Source organism: Pseudophryne corroboree, chromosome 10 (assembly GCF_028390025.1).
Source record: "Pseudophryne corroboree isolate aPseCor3 chromosome 10, aPseCor3.hap2, whole genome shotgun sequence".
NCBI classification, from domain to species: Eukaryota; Metazoa; Chordata; class Amphibia; order Anura; family Myobatrachidae; genus Pseudophryne; species Pseudophryne corroboree.
Window position 1 is genome coordinate 86118450 of NC_086453.1, and position 17411 is coordinate 86135860.

General features: G+C 49.3%; 1 protein-coding gene across 1 annotated transcript in view; it reads right to left on the reverse strand.

Annotated features, from left to right (window-relative positions):
- The window catches only part of PRR12 (proline rich 12), a 142901-nt gene that overhangs the window by 20082 nt on the left and 105408 nt on the right, over positions 1–17411 (reverse strand). Inside the window, exon 7 of the mRNA XM_063942570.1 lies at positions 7895–8011. Within this exon, the coding sequence (XP_063798640.1) occupies positions 7895–8011 (117 nt within the window). The remainder of the gene's footprint in view (positions 1–7894; positions 8012–17411) is intronic.

The following is a 17411-nucleotide window of genomic DNA, read 5'->3' on the forward strand; positions in this document are numbered from 1 at the left end:
CCAGCAACTTGGAATCCTCCAAGTCCCTAGTAGCCGCAGGCACCACAATAGGCTGGTTTAAGTGAAATGCTGAAACCACCTTAGGGAGAAATTGAGGACGAGTCCTCAATTCTGCCCTGTCCGTATGAAAAATTAGGTAAGGGCTTTTATAGGATAAAGCCGCCAATTCTGAGACACGCCTGGCTGAGGCCAGGGCTAACAGCATTACCACTTTCCATGTGAGATATTTTAAGTCCACAGTGGTGAGTGGTTCAAACCAATGTGATTTTAGGAACCCCAAAACTACATTGAGATCCCAAGGTGCCACTGGAGGCACAAAAGGAGGCTGTATATGCAGTACCCCCTTGACAAACGTCTGGACTTCAGGAACTGAAGCTAGTTCTTTTTGGAAGAATATTGACAGGGCCGAAATTTGAACCTTAATGGACCCTAATTTTAGGCCCATAGACAGTCCTGTTTGCAGGAAATGCAGGAAACGACCCAGTTGAAATTCCTCTGTAGGGGCCTTCCTGGCCTCACACCACGCAACATATTTACGCCAAATACGGTGATAATGTTGCACAGTTACATCCTTCCTGGCTTTGATCAGGGTAGGGATGACTTCATCCGGAATGCCTTTTTCCTTCAGGATCCGGCATTCAACCACCATGCCGTCAAACGCAGCCGCGGTAAGTCTTGGAACAGACATGGTCCCTGCTGGAGCAGGTCCTTTCTTAGAGGTAGAGGCCACGGGTCTTCCGTGAGCATCTCTTGAAGTTCCGGGTACCAAGTCCTTCTTGGCCAATCAGGAGCCACGAGTATAGTCCTTACTCCTCTCCTTCTTATGATTCTCAGTACCTTGGGTATGAGAGGCAGAGGAGGGAACACATACACTGACTGGTACACCCACGGTGTTACCAGAGCGTCCACAGCTATTGCCTGAGGGTCCCTTGACCTGGCGCAATATCTGTCCAGTTTTTTGTTGAGGCGGGACGCCATCATGTCCACCTTTGGTTTTTCCCAACGGTTCACAATCATGTGGAAGACTTCTGGGTGAAGTCCCCACTCCCCCGGGTGGAGATCGTGTCTGCTGAGGAAGTCTGCTTCCCAGTTGTCCACTCCCGGAATGAACACTGCTGACAGTGCTATCACATGATTTTCCGCCCAGCGAAGAATCCTTGCAACTTCCGTCATTGCCCTCCTGCTTCTTGTGCCGCCCTGTCTGTTTACGTGGGCGACTGCCGTGATATTGTCCGACTGGATCAGCACCGACTGACCCTGAAGCAGAGGCCTTGCCTGACTTAGGGCATTGTAAATGGCCCTTAGTTCCAGGATATTTATGTGAAGTGACGTTTCCATGCTTGACCACAAGCCCTGGAAATTTTTTCCCTGTGTGACTGCTCCCCAGCCTCTCAGGCTGGCATCCGTGGTCACCAGGACCCAGTCCTGAATGCCGAATCTGCGGCCCTCTAGAAGATGAGCACTCTGCAACCACCACAGGAGAGACACCCTTGTCCTTGGAGACAGGGTTATCCGCTGATGCATTTGAAGATGCGATCCGGACCATTTGTCCAGCAGATCCCACTGAAAAGTTCTTGCGTGGAATCTGCCGAATGGAATCGCTTCGTAAGAAGCCACCATTTTTCCCAGGACCCTTGTGCATTGATGCACTGACACTTGGCCTGGTTTTAGGAGGTTCCTGACTAGGTCGGATAACTCCCTGGCTTTCTCCTCCGGGAGAAACACCTTTTTCTGTAGTGTGTCCAGAATCATCCCTAGGAACAGCAGACGTGTCGTCGGAATCAGCTGCGATTTTGGAATATTTAGAATCCATCCGTGCTGTCGTAGTACTACTTGAGATAGTGCTACTCCGACCTCTAACTGTTCTCTGGACCTTGCCCTTATCAGGAGATCGTCCAAGTAAGGGATAATTAAGACGCCTTTTCTTCGAAGAAGAATCATCATTTCGGCCATTACCTTGGTAAAGACCCGGGGTGCCGTGGACAATCCAAACGGCAGCGTCTGAAACTGATAGTGACAGTTCTGTACCACAAACCTGAGGTACCCTTGGTGAGAAGGGCAAATTGGGACATGGAGGTAAGCATCCTTGATGTCCAGAGACACCATATAGTCCCCTTCTTCCAGGTTCGCTATCACTGCTCTGAGTGATTCCATCTTGAATTTGAACCTTTGTATGTAAGTGTTCAAGGATTTCAGATTTAAAATAGGTCTCACCGAGCCGTCCGGCTTCGGTACCACAAACAGCGTGGAATAATACCCCTTTCCCTGTTGTAGGAGGGGTACCTTGATTATCACCTGCTGGGAATACAGCTTGTGAATGGCTTCCAATACCGCCTCCCTGTCGGGGGGAGACGTTGGTAAAGCAGACTTCAGGAACCGGCGACTTCAGATACTACCTGCAGGATCCAGGGGTCCACTTGCGAGTGAGCCCACTGCGCGCTGAAATTCTTGAGACGGGCCCCCACCGTGCCGGAGTCCGCTTGTAAGGCCCCAGCGTCATGCTGAGGACTTGGCAGAAGCGGGGGAGGGCTTCTGTTCCTGGGAAGAGGCTGTCTGCTGCAGTCTTTTTCCCCTTCCTCTGCACCGGGGCAGATACGAGTGGCCTTTTGCCCGCTTGCCCTTATGGGGACGAAAGGACTGAGCCTGAAAAGACGGTGTCTTTTTCTGCTGAGAGGTGACCTGGGGTAAAAAGGTGGATTTCCCAGCCGTTGCCGTGGCCACCAGGTCCGATAGACCGACCCCAAATAACTCATCCCCTTTATACGGCAATACTTCCATATGCCGTTTGGAATCCGCATCACCTGACCACTGTCGCGTCCATAACCCTCTTCTGGCAGAAATGGACAGCGCACTTACTCTTGATGCCAGAGTGCAAATATCCCTCTGTGCATCTCTCATATATAGAAATGCATCCTTTAAATGCTCTATAGTCAATAATATATTGTCCCTGTCCAGGGTATCAATATTTTCAGTCAGGGAATCCGACCAAGCCACCCCAGCACTGCACATCAAGGCTGAGGCGATTGCTGGTCGCAGTATAATACCAGTATGTGTGTATATACTTTTTAGGATATTTTCCAGCTTCCTATCAGCTGGTTCCTTGAGGGCGGCCGTATCAGGAGACGGTAACGCCACTTGTTTTGATAAGCGTGTGAGCGCCTTATCCACCCTAGGGGGTGTTTCCCAACGCGCCCTAACCTCTGGCGGGAAAGGGTATAATGCCAATAATTTTTTAGAAATTAGCAGTTTTTTATCGGGGGAAACCCACGCTTCATCACACACCTCATTTAATTCATCTGATTCAGGAAAAACTACGGGTAGTTTTTTCACACCCCACATAATACCCTTTTTTGTGGTACTTGTAGTATCAGAAATGTTCAAAACCTCCTTCATTGCCGTGATCATGTAACGTGTGGCCCTACTGGAAAATACGTTTGTTTCCTCACCGTCGACACTGGAGTCAGTGTCCGTGTCTGGGTCTGTGTCGACCACCTGAGGTAACGGGCGCTTTAGAGCCCCTGACGGTGTTTGAGACGCCTGTACAGGTATTAACTGATTTGCCGGCTGTCTCATGTCGTCAACAGTCTTTTGTAAAGTGCTGACACTATCACGTAATTCCTTCCATAAGACCATCCAGTCAGGTGTCGACTCCCTAGGGGGTGACATCACTAATACAGGCAATTGCTCCGCCTCCATACCATTTTCCTCCTCATACATGTCGACACAACGTACCGACACACAGCACACACACAGGGAATGCTCTGATAGAGGACAGGACCCCACTAGCCCTTTGGGGAGACAGAGGGAGAGTTTGCCAGCACACACCAGAGCGCTATATATATACAGGGATAACCTTATATAAGTGTTTTTCCCTTATATAGCTGCTGTATAGATTTATCTGCCAATTTAGTGCCCCCCCTCTCTTGTTTTACCCTGTTTCTGTAGTGCAGGACTGCAGGGGAGAGTCAGGGAGCTTCCCTCCAATGGAGCTGTGAGAAAAAATGGCGCCAGTGTGCTGAGGAGATAGGCTCCGCCCCCTTCTCGGCGGCCGTTCTCCCGCTTTTTTATGGAAAAACAGGCGTGAGTTAAATGCATCCATATAGCCCAGGAGCTATATGTGATGCATTTTTTGCCCCCTAAGGTGTTTATATTGCGTCTCAGGGCGCCCCCACCCAGCGCCCTGCACCCTCAGTGACCGGAGTGTGAAGTGTGCTGAGAGCAATGGCGCACAGCTGCGGTGCTGTGCGCTACCTTATTGAAGACAGGACGTCTTCTGCCGCCGATTTTTCCGGACCTCTTCTGCTCTTCTGGCTCTGTAAGGGGGACGGCGGCGCGGCTCTGGGACCCATCCATGGCTGGGCCTGTGATCGTCCCTCTGGAGCTAATGTCCAGTAGCCTAAGAAGCCCAATCCACTCTGCACGCAGGTGAGTTCGCTTCTTCTCCCCTTAGTCCCTCGATGCAGTGAGCCTGTTGCCAGCAGGTCTCACTGAAAATAAAAAACCTAAAACTAAACTTTTTTCTAAGCAGCTCAGGAGAGCCACCTAGACTGCACCCTTCTCGTTCGGGCACAAAAATCTAACTGAGGCTTGGAGGAGGGTCATAGGGGGAGGAGCCAGTGCACACCAGGTAGTCTTAAAGCTTTTACTTTTGTGCCCAGTCTCCTGCGGAGCCGCTATTCCCCATGGTCCTTTCGGAGTCCCCAGCATCCACTAGGACGTCAGAGAAACACATGATACGGTCTCAGCCTTATGTCACAAGGGTACGGTCTCAGCCCTATGTGCCCAGGGTACGGTCTCAGCCTTATGTGCCGAAGGTACGGACCCAGCCCTATGTGCCCAGGGTACGGTCCCAGCCTTATGTGCCGAAGGTACGGACCCAGCCCTATGTGCCCAGGGTACGGTCCCAGCCTTATGTGCCCAGGGTACGGTCCCAGCCTTATGTGCCCTGGGTACTGTCCCAGCCTTATGTGCCCTGGGTACGGTCCCAGCCTTATGTGCCCTGGGTACGGTCCCACCTTATGTGCCCTGGGTACGGTCCCAGCCTTATGTGCCCCTTATGTGCCCTGGGTACGGTCCCAGCCTTATGTGCCCTGGGTACGGTCCCAGCCTTATGTGCCATGGGTACGGTCCCAGCCCTATGTGCCATGGGTACGGTCCCAGCCCTATGTGCCCAGGGTACGGTCCCAGCCCTATGTGCCCAGGGTACGGTCCCAGCCTTATGTGCCCAGGGTACGGTCTCAGGGCAGGGTATTCACAACACCAAGGGAGAGCTGTATCAAGCCTTGGAGAGGGATGAAGTGGAGAGATTACCCACAGTAACCTATCAGCTTCTGTATTTTATCTAGCCCAGCACTTGAAATGATCTCTCTATGGCTTGATGCATCACACCAATAGTCCCTGCATAGTACTAGCCTCATTATCCAGCCCTACACTGTAATCACTTTTTCTCCGGTGCTAGACACCTTAGCATTGTGCTTTCTCCGCTGCTAGACACCTTAGCATTGTGCTTTCTCCGCTGCTAGACACCTTAGCATTGTGCTTTCTCCGCTGCTAGACACCTTAGCATTGTGCTTTCTCCGCTGCTAGACACCTTAGCATTGTGCTTTCTCCGCTGCTAGACACCTTAGCATTGTGCTTTCTCCGCTGCTAGACACCTTAGCATTGTGCTTTCTCCGCTGCTAGACACCTTAGCATTGTGCTTTCTCCGCTGCTAGACACCTTAGCATTGTGCTTTCTCCGCTGCTAGACACCTTAGCATTGTGCTTTCTCCGCTGCTAGACACCTTAGCATTGTGCTTTCTCCGCTGCTAGACACCTTAGCATTGTGCTTTCTCCGCTGCTAGACACCTTAGCATTGTGCTTTCTCCGCTGCTAGACACCTTAGCATTGTGCTTTCTCCGCTGCTAGACACCTTAGCATTGTGCTTTCTCCGCTGCTAGACACCTTAGCATTGTGCTTTCTCCGCTGCTAGACACCTTAGCATTGTGCTTTCTCCGCTGCTAGACACCTTAGCATTGTGCTTTCTCCAGTGCTAGACACCTTAGCATTGTGCTTTCTCCGCTGCTAGACACCTTAGCATTGTGCTTTCTCCGCTGCTAGACACCTTAGCATTGTGCTTTCTCCGCTGCTAGACACCTTAGCATTGTGCTTTCTCCGCTGCTAGACACCTTAGCATTGTGCTTTCTCCGCTGCTAGACACCTTAGCATTGTGCTTTCTCCGCTGCTAGACACCTTAGCATTGTGCTTTCTCCGCTGCTAGACACCTTAGCATTGTGCTTTCTCCGCTGCTAGACACCTTAGCATTGTGCTTTCTCCGCTGCTAGACACCTTAGCATTGTGCTTTCTCCGCTGCTAGACACCTTAGCATTGTGCTTTCTCCGCTGCTAGACACCTTAGCATTGTGCTTTCTCCGCTGCTAGACACCTTAGCATTGTGCTTTCTCCGCTGCTAGACACCTTAGCATTGTGCTTTCTCCGCTGCTAGACACCTTAGCATTGTGCTTTCTCCGCTGCTAGACACCTTAGCATTGTGCTTTCTCCGCTGCTAGACACCTTAGCATTGTGCTTTCTCCGGTTCTAGACACCTTAGCATTGTGCTTTCTCCGCTGCTAGACACCTTAGCATTGTGCTTTCTCCGCTGCTAGACACCTTAGCATTGTGCTTTCTCCGGTGCTAGACACCTTAGCATTGTGCTTTCTCCGGTGCTAGACACCTTAGCATTGTGCTTTCTCCGCTGCTAGACACCTTAGCATTGTGCTTTCTCCGCTGCTAGACACCTTAGCATTGTGCTTTCTCCGCTGCTAGACACCTTAGCATTGTGCTTTCTCCGCTGCTAGACACCTTAGCATTGTGCTTTCTCCGCTGCTAGACACCTTAGCATTGTGCTTTCTCCGCTGCTAGACACCTTAGCATTGTGCTTTCTCCGCTGCTAGACACCTTAGCATTGTGCTTTCTCCGCTGCTAGACACCTTAGCATTGTGCTTTCTCCGCTGCTAGACACCTTAGCATTGTGCTTTCTCCGCTGCTAGACACCTTAGCATTGTGCTTTCTCCGCTGCTAGACACCTTAGCATTGTGCTTTCTCCGCTGCTAGACACCTTAGCATTGTGCTTTCTCCGCTGCTAGACACCTTAGCATTGTGCTCTCTCCGCTGCTAGACACCTTAGCATTGTGCTTTCTCCGGTGCTAGACACCTTAGCATTGTGCTTTCTCCGGTGCTAGACACCTTAGCATTGTGCTTTCTCCGCTGCTAGACACCTTAGCATTGTGCTTTCTCCGCTGCTAGACACCTTAGCATTGTGCTTTCTCCGCTGCTAGACACCTTAGCATTGTGCTTTCTCCGCTGCTAGACACCTTAGCATTGTGCTTTCTCCGCTGCTAGACACCTTAGCATTGTGCTTTCTCCGCTGCTAGACACCTTAGCATTGTGCTTTCTCCGCTGCTAGACACCTTAGCATTGTGCTTTCTCCGGTGCTAGACACCTTAGCCTTGTGCTTGGTCACAGTAGTAAAACCTGAACTTCTTATAGTGATAACCATCACACGGGACGTCAATATAATTTCTGGTTATTTGTGTTTGGCTGGAGTTCACTAAACAACCACCGCATTAAGGTGACAGATGCTACAGGAAGATACCACTAATGTATTCTAGGAGAGGTGCCTGCCACAATGAAGCATGATAAGGTGGGGGTCAAATATACATATAGCATCTATCTCTGGTGTGGATCTCTCAGCAATGGGTGGCATCCTGTGGAATATTATTTTGTCTAGTGTGCTGCTGAGAAACCTGTATAGTTACATTGACAGGTGGTCTACAGATCCACTGGACTGTCACTGTTCTACAACTTACCGGCCCTGAACTAAAAAAGACTACCCTCTGCGATATATCGGTGACTTACGTTGCTGGTGGCACAGAACTGGCGCTGTCCATCTTTGATTTCCGGAGTGAATTTTTGCAATAAAGCTTTCTGAACCCGCCAGATTGGAGGTGGCTCTCGTCCGGTTTGCAGAGCAAGCTGGGGAAAAGGGAAATAGAGGTCATTCACATGTAAGGCTACTGCTTTCATATGCATCATCATGTAATGAGTTATCAATGAGTGTGTCTATTTCATATGTTAGAAGTGTGTACCTACACCTTGGATTGTAAAGCGCAATAGTGCTGGTGTTATATAAGTAAATACATAAATAAATATATCATTTATTTATGTGAAAAGCAACTCTATCTCACTACAGAAAAGAGATGAAGATCCAAATCTGCTTTTCTCTTTCATCCACTAGGGGACACTGGAGTCATATACAGTAGGGGTGTGAAGCTTGCAACCGGAGGTGTGGCACAATCTAAAATTAGCATTGTCTGCACAGCCGGCTCCTCCCCCTTCACATCCCTCCTCCCTCAGTTTGGAAAATTGTGCCAAGGAGGTAACAGGCACTGAAGGGAGCTCCTGCTCCCATGAAGAATTACTTCTTTTATTTATTTATTTTTCTTTTCTTTTACTAGCCCAATCCCTCCTAACCAAAAGGAGGGTGCAGGTTTCAGATGACAGAATGGTAAATGCCCGATCCCACCTAAATGAAAGGGAGATGCAGGCTTTACCAGATGAAAAGGCTGCGTCCCCCTAATAAAAGGGTGACAAGGTCCAGGAGTGGAGACAATGATTCCTGCTGAAGGAGTCTGCATCTCCTTACCAGCAACTGTGAGTATGAGGGTTTTTAAAATAGAGAGCCCCACAAGGTTAGTGTAGCATATTTATTCACCCTCCCCTCTAGCTCCCCATGCGATCCTGGAGCAGTTGTGGCTCAGCACACATTACATACCACACTCAGGAGAGGCGCCGCTACGGAAGGGGTGAGAGAAGTCCTGTAGCGTGCGTCGCCCGGGATAAATGAAGCGCCGCTGCGGGTCTGAGGAGGACCAGTTGGGGAGACTAGACAGGCGCAGCTACGGGACTTAATGAAAGGTCCCGTAGCGTGCGTTACCGGGGGAGACAGTGGCACCGCTACGGGACTTGGTAAGCAGTCCCGTAGCGTGCATCGCATTTGAAGAGAGCCGTGAGGAAGTCCTGGAGTGGCGCAGCTACGGGACTTAGTGAGACGGCCCCGTAGCGCGCACGCACAACACAGAGGCTGCGGTGTCCCGCGTGGCTGACTAGAGCCTTCAGCCGCGCGTTCAAGAAAGTGCTGTAGCTCAGGAGCTCCCGACCACAGTGCAAAGGGTCTGAAGTTAATGTTCACGGGACTCTGCAGTAACATAAGGGGTAGGCGCTTAGCAGACACCAGCGCGCATCCCCATATTGGTTTTAAAAATAGAGTTTATTGTAGTGAGACATGCTGGACAGTATTTAGACTCATGAGGTGACATGAATTTTTCAGTGTCGGACATTTTAATTATTCCTTCCTGGCGCCATTTACGGGGAAGGGTAGCCCTCCCCCCTTGTATAGCATCATAAGAGAAAAAGTTTCAGGTGTAGCAATAGCTCCCTCTGCTGGTGATAACATATATTCAGTAATGTGAGATCTCCTGAACAAAATAAATTTACCTTACCATTTATATTTTCAAAGGACTTCTCTTCTAAAGATCCTGACGAAAATACAAGGAAGCAAGCGGATCCCAACTCTCCCATCGTAGCTGAATTACAGTTGAGGTTTGGGGGTTGTATGTCGGCTGGTGTTTCATTTTCTTTATTTCTTTATTTTTTATTTATTTTTTATAAATATAATTTTGGCCTGTTCTGGTTTCTATATAAAAAAGGAGAACAGTGTTCCCAGCCCGATCCGATAACTTTGCTTCCGTAATTTCGAACAGCCTTTCTCTTCCTAGTTTAAAGAGTGAAAGCGCCACGTAATACCCTGGTAGGGAGTTTCAATGACAGGTCTAAAGTAGACCTCCAAAAGAGACCTGTTTTGTTTGTACGAACTGTACCGAAGCACACGGGTTGGCCAACTCCTGCTTAGAAAGGAAGTTCCACCTGGGAGCAGTGCTCGGTCTCTATCAACTTGTACATAGAAACTCCAATGAGATGCCAGAATCCCGCACACAACAATTTAATGCTGCGGGATTCTCCAAGACGATTAAAAAGATTTCTCATCAGGTTAACGCCTCCAGCACAAGCAGGTAACAATGTGCAAGGCGGTTAAAAGGCCTATCCCTGTTGTAACGGGAAGAGGATGAGGCTTTTCTCATTAATACACAAAGGTGAGTTGTTTACACTAGACGCCGATTGTCCACAAAGGACGCGGCAATCTCAGGTCTTGATTATTTAATCACAACAAGCTACCTAAAACTTTAAGGTATAATAAGAGACAGAGCCAGTAGCTTCGGATGGTTCGAAGCCCAAGAACGCGTTCCGCAGCATTTCCCATTCCTAAATTCCTCCAGTCTTTAATGGAGGAGTCCGGGAACCAACCTGACAACCGTGTTCAATTTCCAAACAGGGTTTTTAGTAACTGATCCCACAACCTAAGGGTATAATGGATAAGTGGGAGATTCCACCGGTAGTGGATGTTTCCCAGGAAGGTTGTCAAGGAAAACAATCTTTCCGTAATCGAAGTAGAAAGGTCACCCACCTTTAAAGCCAATTTTTGTAGCATATGCAGCACAGAGACCTACGGGCGTCTGCGCTTTGGGTTAACAAGGCCATGGGAGCATGGTCTGGAAAGAAATTACTCAACTGGCGGGACACAATTGAAATTCAGCTTCATACTTGTGTCAAGCCTATAGACATTACGCATCTCTACATCAGCCATATCGGCTAGAGACTCTGACACCAGGGGGCGGTAGAATCCATACCCCTTGAGGAGGTGAGGTTTTTCTGTCCAGTGTTAGCCAGGAGGATTTCGCAAGCTACAGCGTCCACTGGGCTGACTACACCTTACACATAGCCACTCCACAGTTTAGGAGAGGTACTTGAGGACCAGCTAGTAATTCCTTTGGCTCTCAGTCCTTACAAGCCCCAGGAGGAGGTTTCGGTACACAGGTACGTGGGGGCAGAGATAGAGACCGCTCACAGGCAGCAGCCAGAAAAGCGGGATGGACCTACTGCTAGAGATTATAAACGCTACTGCCACCAATTGGAAGTTAGCTACGTTCGGGGGTCCTTGTTCCGGTGGCCGCCCCTCAGAGAGGAACGTTTTTTTTATTCCAATCCTTTTGTCGTGCAAAAAAGTGGTACGGACAGGCAGGCCGCGACTCGATTTAACCGTTTTAAACCGATCTCTGTGTCTTCTAATTCAAGCTGGAATCAATCCAGTTGGTTATTGCACATGCATATGTGCTTATTCCAATATGGGCTCTTCAACAGACTTACTTGAGGTTCGCACTGCAGATGGATCGCTACCATTTCAAGGCCCTGCCGTTCGGTCTATCACGGTTCTTTACGAAGATCATGGCATTCATGGTTGCAGAATCGGGACTGTTGAGAGTCACGATTAGTCCTTATCTAGACGACCTGCTCATCAAGGCATCCTCTCGGGACCAGTTGGTCAAAGATGTTCAAACGTCCCATCCATTTCTCACTCCACATGGGGGGATTGTGAATTTTCAGAGATCCAACCTCATGCCAATTCAATGGATTCAGTTCCTCGGTCTCCTCTTGGACATGGTACTATTGAAAGTATTCCTACCAAGGAACTAGGTCCTGGACCTACAGAGATTAGTGGTTTAGGTACCAAGGTCACAAAAGGTTTCTCTACACCTCTGTGTGGAATTTCTTGGGAAGTTGGTGGCATCTTTCGAAGATCCCCAGTAAGGCAGATTTCATTCCCGACCTTTACTGATGTACCTTATTGCTCAGGGGGCAGGGTCACACTGGCTTCTACACAAAGAATCCGACTTCCACCACGCATACGCACCTCATTAATTTGGTGGGTGTTGCACAGGAATCTCGCAGCAGGCTAGAGATTCGGCATTTGGGATTGAAGGGATCCTGCAACAGAGCAGTTTACAGGACCCTTTTTCGTAGCCAAAGGCCCAGTCATGGGTCAACACATAAAGATGCAGTCGGACAATGTCACGACGACGGCAGACGTAATCAGCCCTGGAGAAGCGGGATGCCGTTAAAGGAAGCCACAAAAGATTTTGTTGTGGGCAGAAAGGCGAAACGTCGTCCGCTCGGCAGGGTTCATTCCAAGTGTGGAGAACTGGAATGCGGATTATTTCAGTCGCCTTGTCGTGCATCCATGGGAGTGGTACCTCCATCCACGGAATTTCGACTTGGTGGTGAGATGGGGCCTAACTCAGGTCAACCCAATGGCGTCTCGACTGTACCATCAGCTGCCCAGATAGATGTCCAGGACAAGTGATGCAGCAGCTGAAGGAGTGGACGCATTAACACAGGGCTCTGAATACCAAAAAAAAAAGTTGGGTTGACACGTCAGCGAGTGTCGGTGATTCTAATCGCACCAGATTGGTCCCGCAGGAGTTAGTACTCGGACCTGCGTGGGTTCCTAACGGAACATCCTTGAAGGTCTATTCTGTGAAGGGACCTGCTATCTCAGGGACCGTTCCAACTCCCAGGAACAAGCTGTGGTTCCCGGCAAGGCTATTGAAACCCGGATTTTAAGGAACAGACGTATACCACGATCGCCCATTCCTACAGTGATTGCCGCTGGGTAGCCGGTCACAGCCATGTACTGCTACAGGATTTGGTAGAGGTACATGGCTTGGTGTCAAGAACGTGGGTGAAATTCGAAGCACTTCCACTTATCCAGACTTCTACTCTTCCTTCAGGCCGGTCTTGATTTAGGACTGAGGCTGGGCTCTCTGCAGTTATAATTTCGGTCTCTCCGTCCAATTTCAACAGCGATTAGCATCCTTGCAGAAGTCAAACCTTTTTACAGGGGGTTCTGCGGATAGCAGCCCCTTTTTCTTTCTCCTACTACACCATGGGACTTACATTTGGTGTTGGAGTTTTTGACATCACCTACTTTTGAACCGCTAGCAAAACCAGTCTTGAAATATCTTTCTTGGTAGGTCACGTTTTTGCTTGCCTTGGCTTCGGCCAGGAGGGTTTTTTATGTTGCGTGGCTTGGTGTAAGAGCCCCATTTGGACGTTTCAGGAGTATGGAGCAGAACCCCTACCTAAGGTTGTTTCGGGGTTTCACGTAAACCAGACCATTGTGGTCCCATCCTTCCGGGGTCTTGCAGACGGGGACGTGTCCTGGCATGTTGTCCGAGCTTTACGGGTATACGTACAGGTTACATCATCCTTTGGAAGGTCAGTCCATTCGTTTGGTCTTCACGAGGGGCCTAAGAAGGGTTGGCCAGCATCTCAGCGGTCTTTGTCTCGATGGATTGGACTTGCCATTTGGCAAGCTTATATTTCCTGTGGGAAACAGGTTCGGGTTCAGACGGGTGCTACTACCACCCGATTGGTGGATGCCTCGTGGGCGGTGGCCAGAGGTGCTTCCACTGTTCAACTATGCGGAGCGGCGGCGTGGTCTTCAGCCCACGCGTTCGCTAGCTTTTGCAAGTTTGATACCTTTGAGTCCGGCGACTCTATGTTCGGACGTTTGGTTTTGCAGACAACCGACAGCACTCCCTCCCTGGGGGTTAACTTTGGGACGTCCCCTACTGTATATGACTCCAGTGTCCCCTAGTGGATGAAAGAGAAAAGAGGATTTTGGTACTTACCGATAAATCCATTTCTCTGAATCCTCTAGGGGACACTGGACGCCCGCCTCGGTGCTGTCGGCCTGCTGGGTTCACGCTTCCTATTCAAAGGACTCTTGTGGCTCACATAGTTAATCCCTGGACTTTGACGAACAGGCTCATAGGATCACAACACATTGTGGCTCTGTGCCTAATGTGGATTTTGCAAAGTTTCTACAAACAGCGTTAGTTTTTCAGTTAAGAGTTCTTGGGTGCTGTTTGATAGGATGTACGGTTCGGTTCCTCGCCAGGTTCTATTCTCTCAGTCACATTTTCCAAACTGAGGGAGGAGGGATGTGAAGGGGGAGGAGCCGGCTGTGCAGACAATGCTAATTTTAGATTGTGCCACACCTCCGGTTGCAAGCTTCACACCCCTACTGTATATGACTCCAGTGTCCCCTAGAGGATTCAGAGAAATGGATTTATCGGTAAGTACCAAAATCCTCTTTTTTCCACAATAGCGGCCGTCACCGTTTGGTAAGCCCTGGGCAGTAAATCCAGCATTCCTGTGACCCCCATCAACTGATTTTCCTACATTATAGAGGCTTTATGACCATTTCTTCAGCACCTTAATGCAGAATTCCCCTTGCATCCCACAGAAGAGCCCAGAAAAATCTGCAATGTTGCTGTACAGTAATTCTTGGGGATGAGCATAGCTCAACATTGCAACCGTTCATCCCCAGAAATTGAATACGGAAATAAGACTGGGGAACAGAGGAACGGAACAGAATGTATGGACAGTTGAACACAGGGTATAGTACATTAGTATCTCACCATCCATGTTACTCTGACACTGTTAACACAAACCATAACTGCCAGTTTCATCTATTATACTAGACAAAAAAAAAATTATATATATATATATATATATATATATATATATATATATATATATATATATATAAGATTTTAATTACCTACCGGTAAATCCTTTTCTCGTAGTCCATAAGGGATATTGGGGGAATCTAGTATGATGGGGTATTGACGGGGGTCCAAAGGAGCCAGTGCACTTTAAATTTCTTCAACTGGGTGTGCTGGCTCCTCCCCTCTATGCCCACTCCCACAGGCAGTTATAGGTAAAAACTTGTAGAACTTAACAAAAGTGTTCTTCCCCGACCAGGTAGCAGCTCGGCATAGTTGTAAGTCCGAGACTCCACGGGCAGCCGCCCAGGATGAGCCCACCGAGAGTGGGCCTTCAGAGACTTAAAAACAGGTAAGGCTGCCGACATATAGGTCTGTTGAATAGTAAGTCTAATACAATGAGCAATGGACTGCTTTGAAGCAGGACAACCCTTTTTCTGTGCATCATAGAGCACGAACAAAGAATCCGTCTTTCTGATCCAAGCTGTTCTCTTGACATAGATCTTCAAGGCTCGCACAGCATCCAATGTCTCCGGAGGAGTAGAAGCGCCAGAACTGGATGGAATCAAAATAGTCTGATTCAAGTGAAACACAGAGACAACCTTCGGCAGGAACTGCTGCCTTGTCTGGAGCTCTGCTCTGTCTTCGTAAAAGACCAAGTATGGACTTGTACACGACAAGGCCACCAATTCTGAGACACGTCGAGCAGAAGCCAGGGCCAGTAACATCACCGTTTTCCACGTGAGGTACCTGTCTTCTACCATCATCAGAGGTTCAAACCAGGAGGACTGTAGAAAATCCAACACTACATTCAGATCCCAGGGTGCCGTAGGCGAGACAAAAGGAGGTTGGATGTGGAGTACCCCTTGCAAGAATGTCTGAACTTCTGGCAACACTGCCAATTTCTTCTGGAAGAAAATGGAGAGGGTTGAAATCTGGACATTAATGGAAGCCAGACGTAAGCCTTTATCCACAGCAGCCTGCAGGAAACGTAAGAAACATCCCAAGTGAAACTCAGCAGGTGGATACGTGCGCTTCTCGCCCCAAGAGACAAATCTCCTCCAGATAGGATGATAGTGGTTTGATATCTCCGGTTTTCTTGCCTGAACCATGGTAGCAATAACCTTTTTGGAAAGGCCCTTGTGAGCTAGGATGTTTCGCTCAACCTCCATACCGTCAAACGAAGTCGCCGTAAGTCCAGGTAGACGAACGGTCCTTGTTGAAGAAGATCGCTTCTTAGAGGAAGAGGCCAAGGGTCTTCGACGGACATGTCCAGAAGTTCCGCGTACCACGCCCTTCGAGGCCAATCTGGGGCAATCAGAATTGCTTGGACTCTTTGATTCCCGATACGCTTTAGCACCCTTGGGAGCAATGGAATCGGAGGAAACAGGTAGACCAGCCGGTAAGGCCAAGGCGACGCAAGTGTATCAACTGCCCTCGCCCAAGGGTCCCTGGTTCGCGAGCAATACCACTTGTTGAGACGAGAAGCCATCATGTCTATCTGCGAGCAGCCCCACCGGTTAATGACCTGCTGGAACACCTGCTGGTGGAGATCCCACTCCCCCGGGAGGAGATCGTGACTACTCAGGAAGTCCGCTTACCAGTTTTCAACACCTGGAATGAAGATTGCGGAAAGAGCTCTTGCATTTCTTTCTGCCAAGAGGAGTATCTTTGACACCTCTCGCATGCAGGCTCTGCTTTTTGTCCCTCCTTGTCGATTGATATACGCGACCGCAGTGGCGTTGTCCGACTGTACCCGGATCGCGTGATCCCTGAGCAGAGGAGAGGCCTGAAGCAGAGCATTGTAGAACGCCTGAAGTTCCAGAATGTTGATCGGAAGGAGGCTTTCGTGGGTTGACCACTTGCCCTGAAACTGCGCCCCTTGGGTGACAGCTCCCCATCCCCTTAAGCTTGCATCCGTCGTGAGGAGGGTTCAATCCTGAATCCCTAAACTCCGGCCCTTCCAGTAGGTTGGAGGACTGTAGCCACCACAGGAGGGAAATCCTGGCATGAGGTGACAGCCGAATCATTCGGTGCACCTGTAGATGTGATCCGGACCATTTGCTCAGGAGATCCAACTGAAATGTTCTGGCATGGAACGTCCCATACTGGATCGCCTCGTATGAGGCGACAATCTTTCCCAACAATCTTATGCAAAGATGGTTAGACACTCGAGTAGGTCGGAGCACCATGCGGACTATCACCTTAAGTGTTCTCGCCTTGTCCTCTGGTAGGAGCACCTTCTGGGCCACAGTATCCAGCAACATCCCCAGGAACAGGAGCCCTGAGTTGGCTCCAGGTGGGACTTCTGTAAGTTGAGAATCCACCCATGGTGTGACAGAAGTTGGATAGTGCGGTCGATATGGAGCAATAAAAGCTCCCTGGATCTTGCTTTTATCAGAAGATCGTCCAGGTAAGGGACAACATTGACCCCCTGGACCCAGAGTTGGAACCTGATCTCCGTAATCACCTTCGTGAATACCCTCGGGGCTGTAGACAGGTCGAAGGGCAGAGCCTGAAATTAGAAGTGATTGTCCAGCCGGGCAAACTGCAGGTATGCCTGATGAGGCGGCCAAATCTGAATATGGAGGTAGGCGTCCTTGATATCCAAGAAGACCATAAATTCCTGTTCTTCCAGGCCTGCAAACACTGCTTGTAGGGATTCCATTTTGAACTTGAACACCTTCAAATAAGGATTCAAGGATTTTAGATTCAAAATGGTATTACCGAACCGTCCGGTTTCGGCACCACAAATAGGTTGGAGTAAAACCCCTTGCCGTGTTGCGGTATTGGTACTGGGACAATGACGTGTGACTGGACCAACTTTTGGATGGCTTATTGCAACGTAACTTGCATATCCTCCAAGGCTGGTAAGCTTGATTTGAAAAATCGTTGGGGAGAAGTACTGT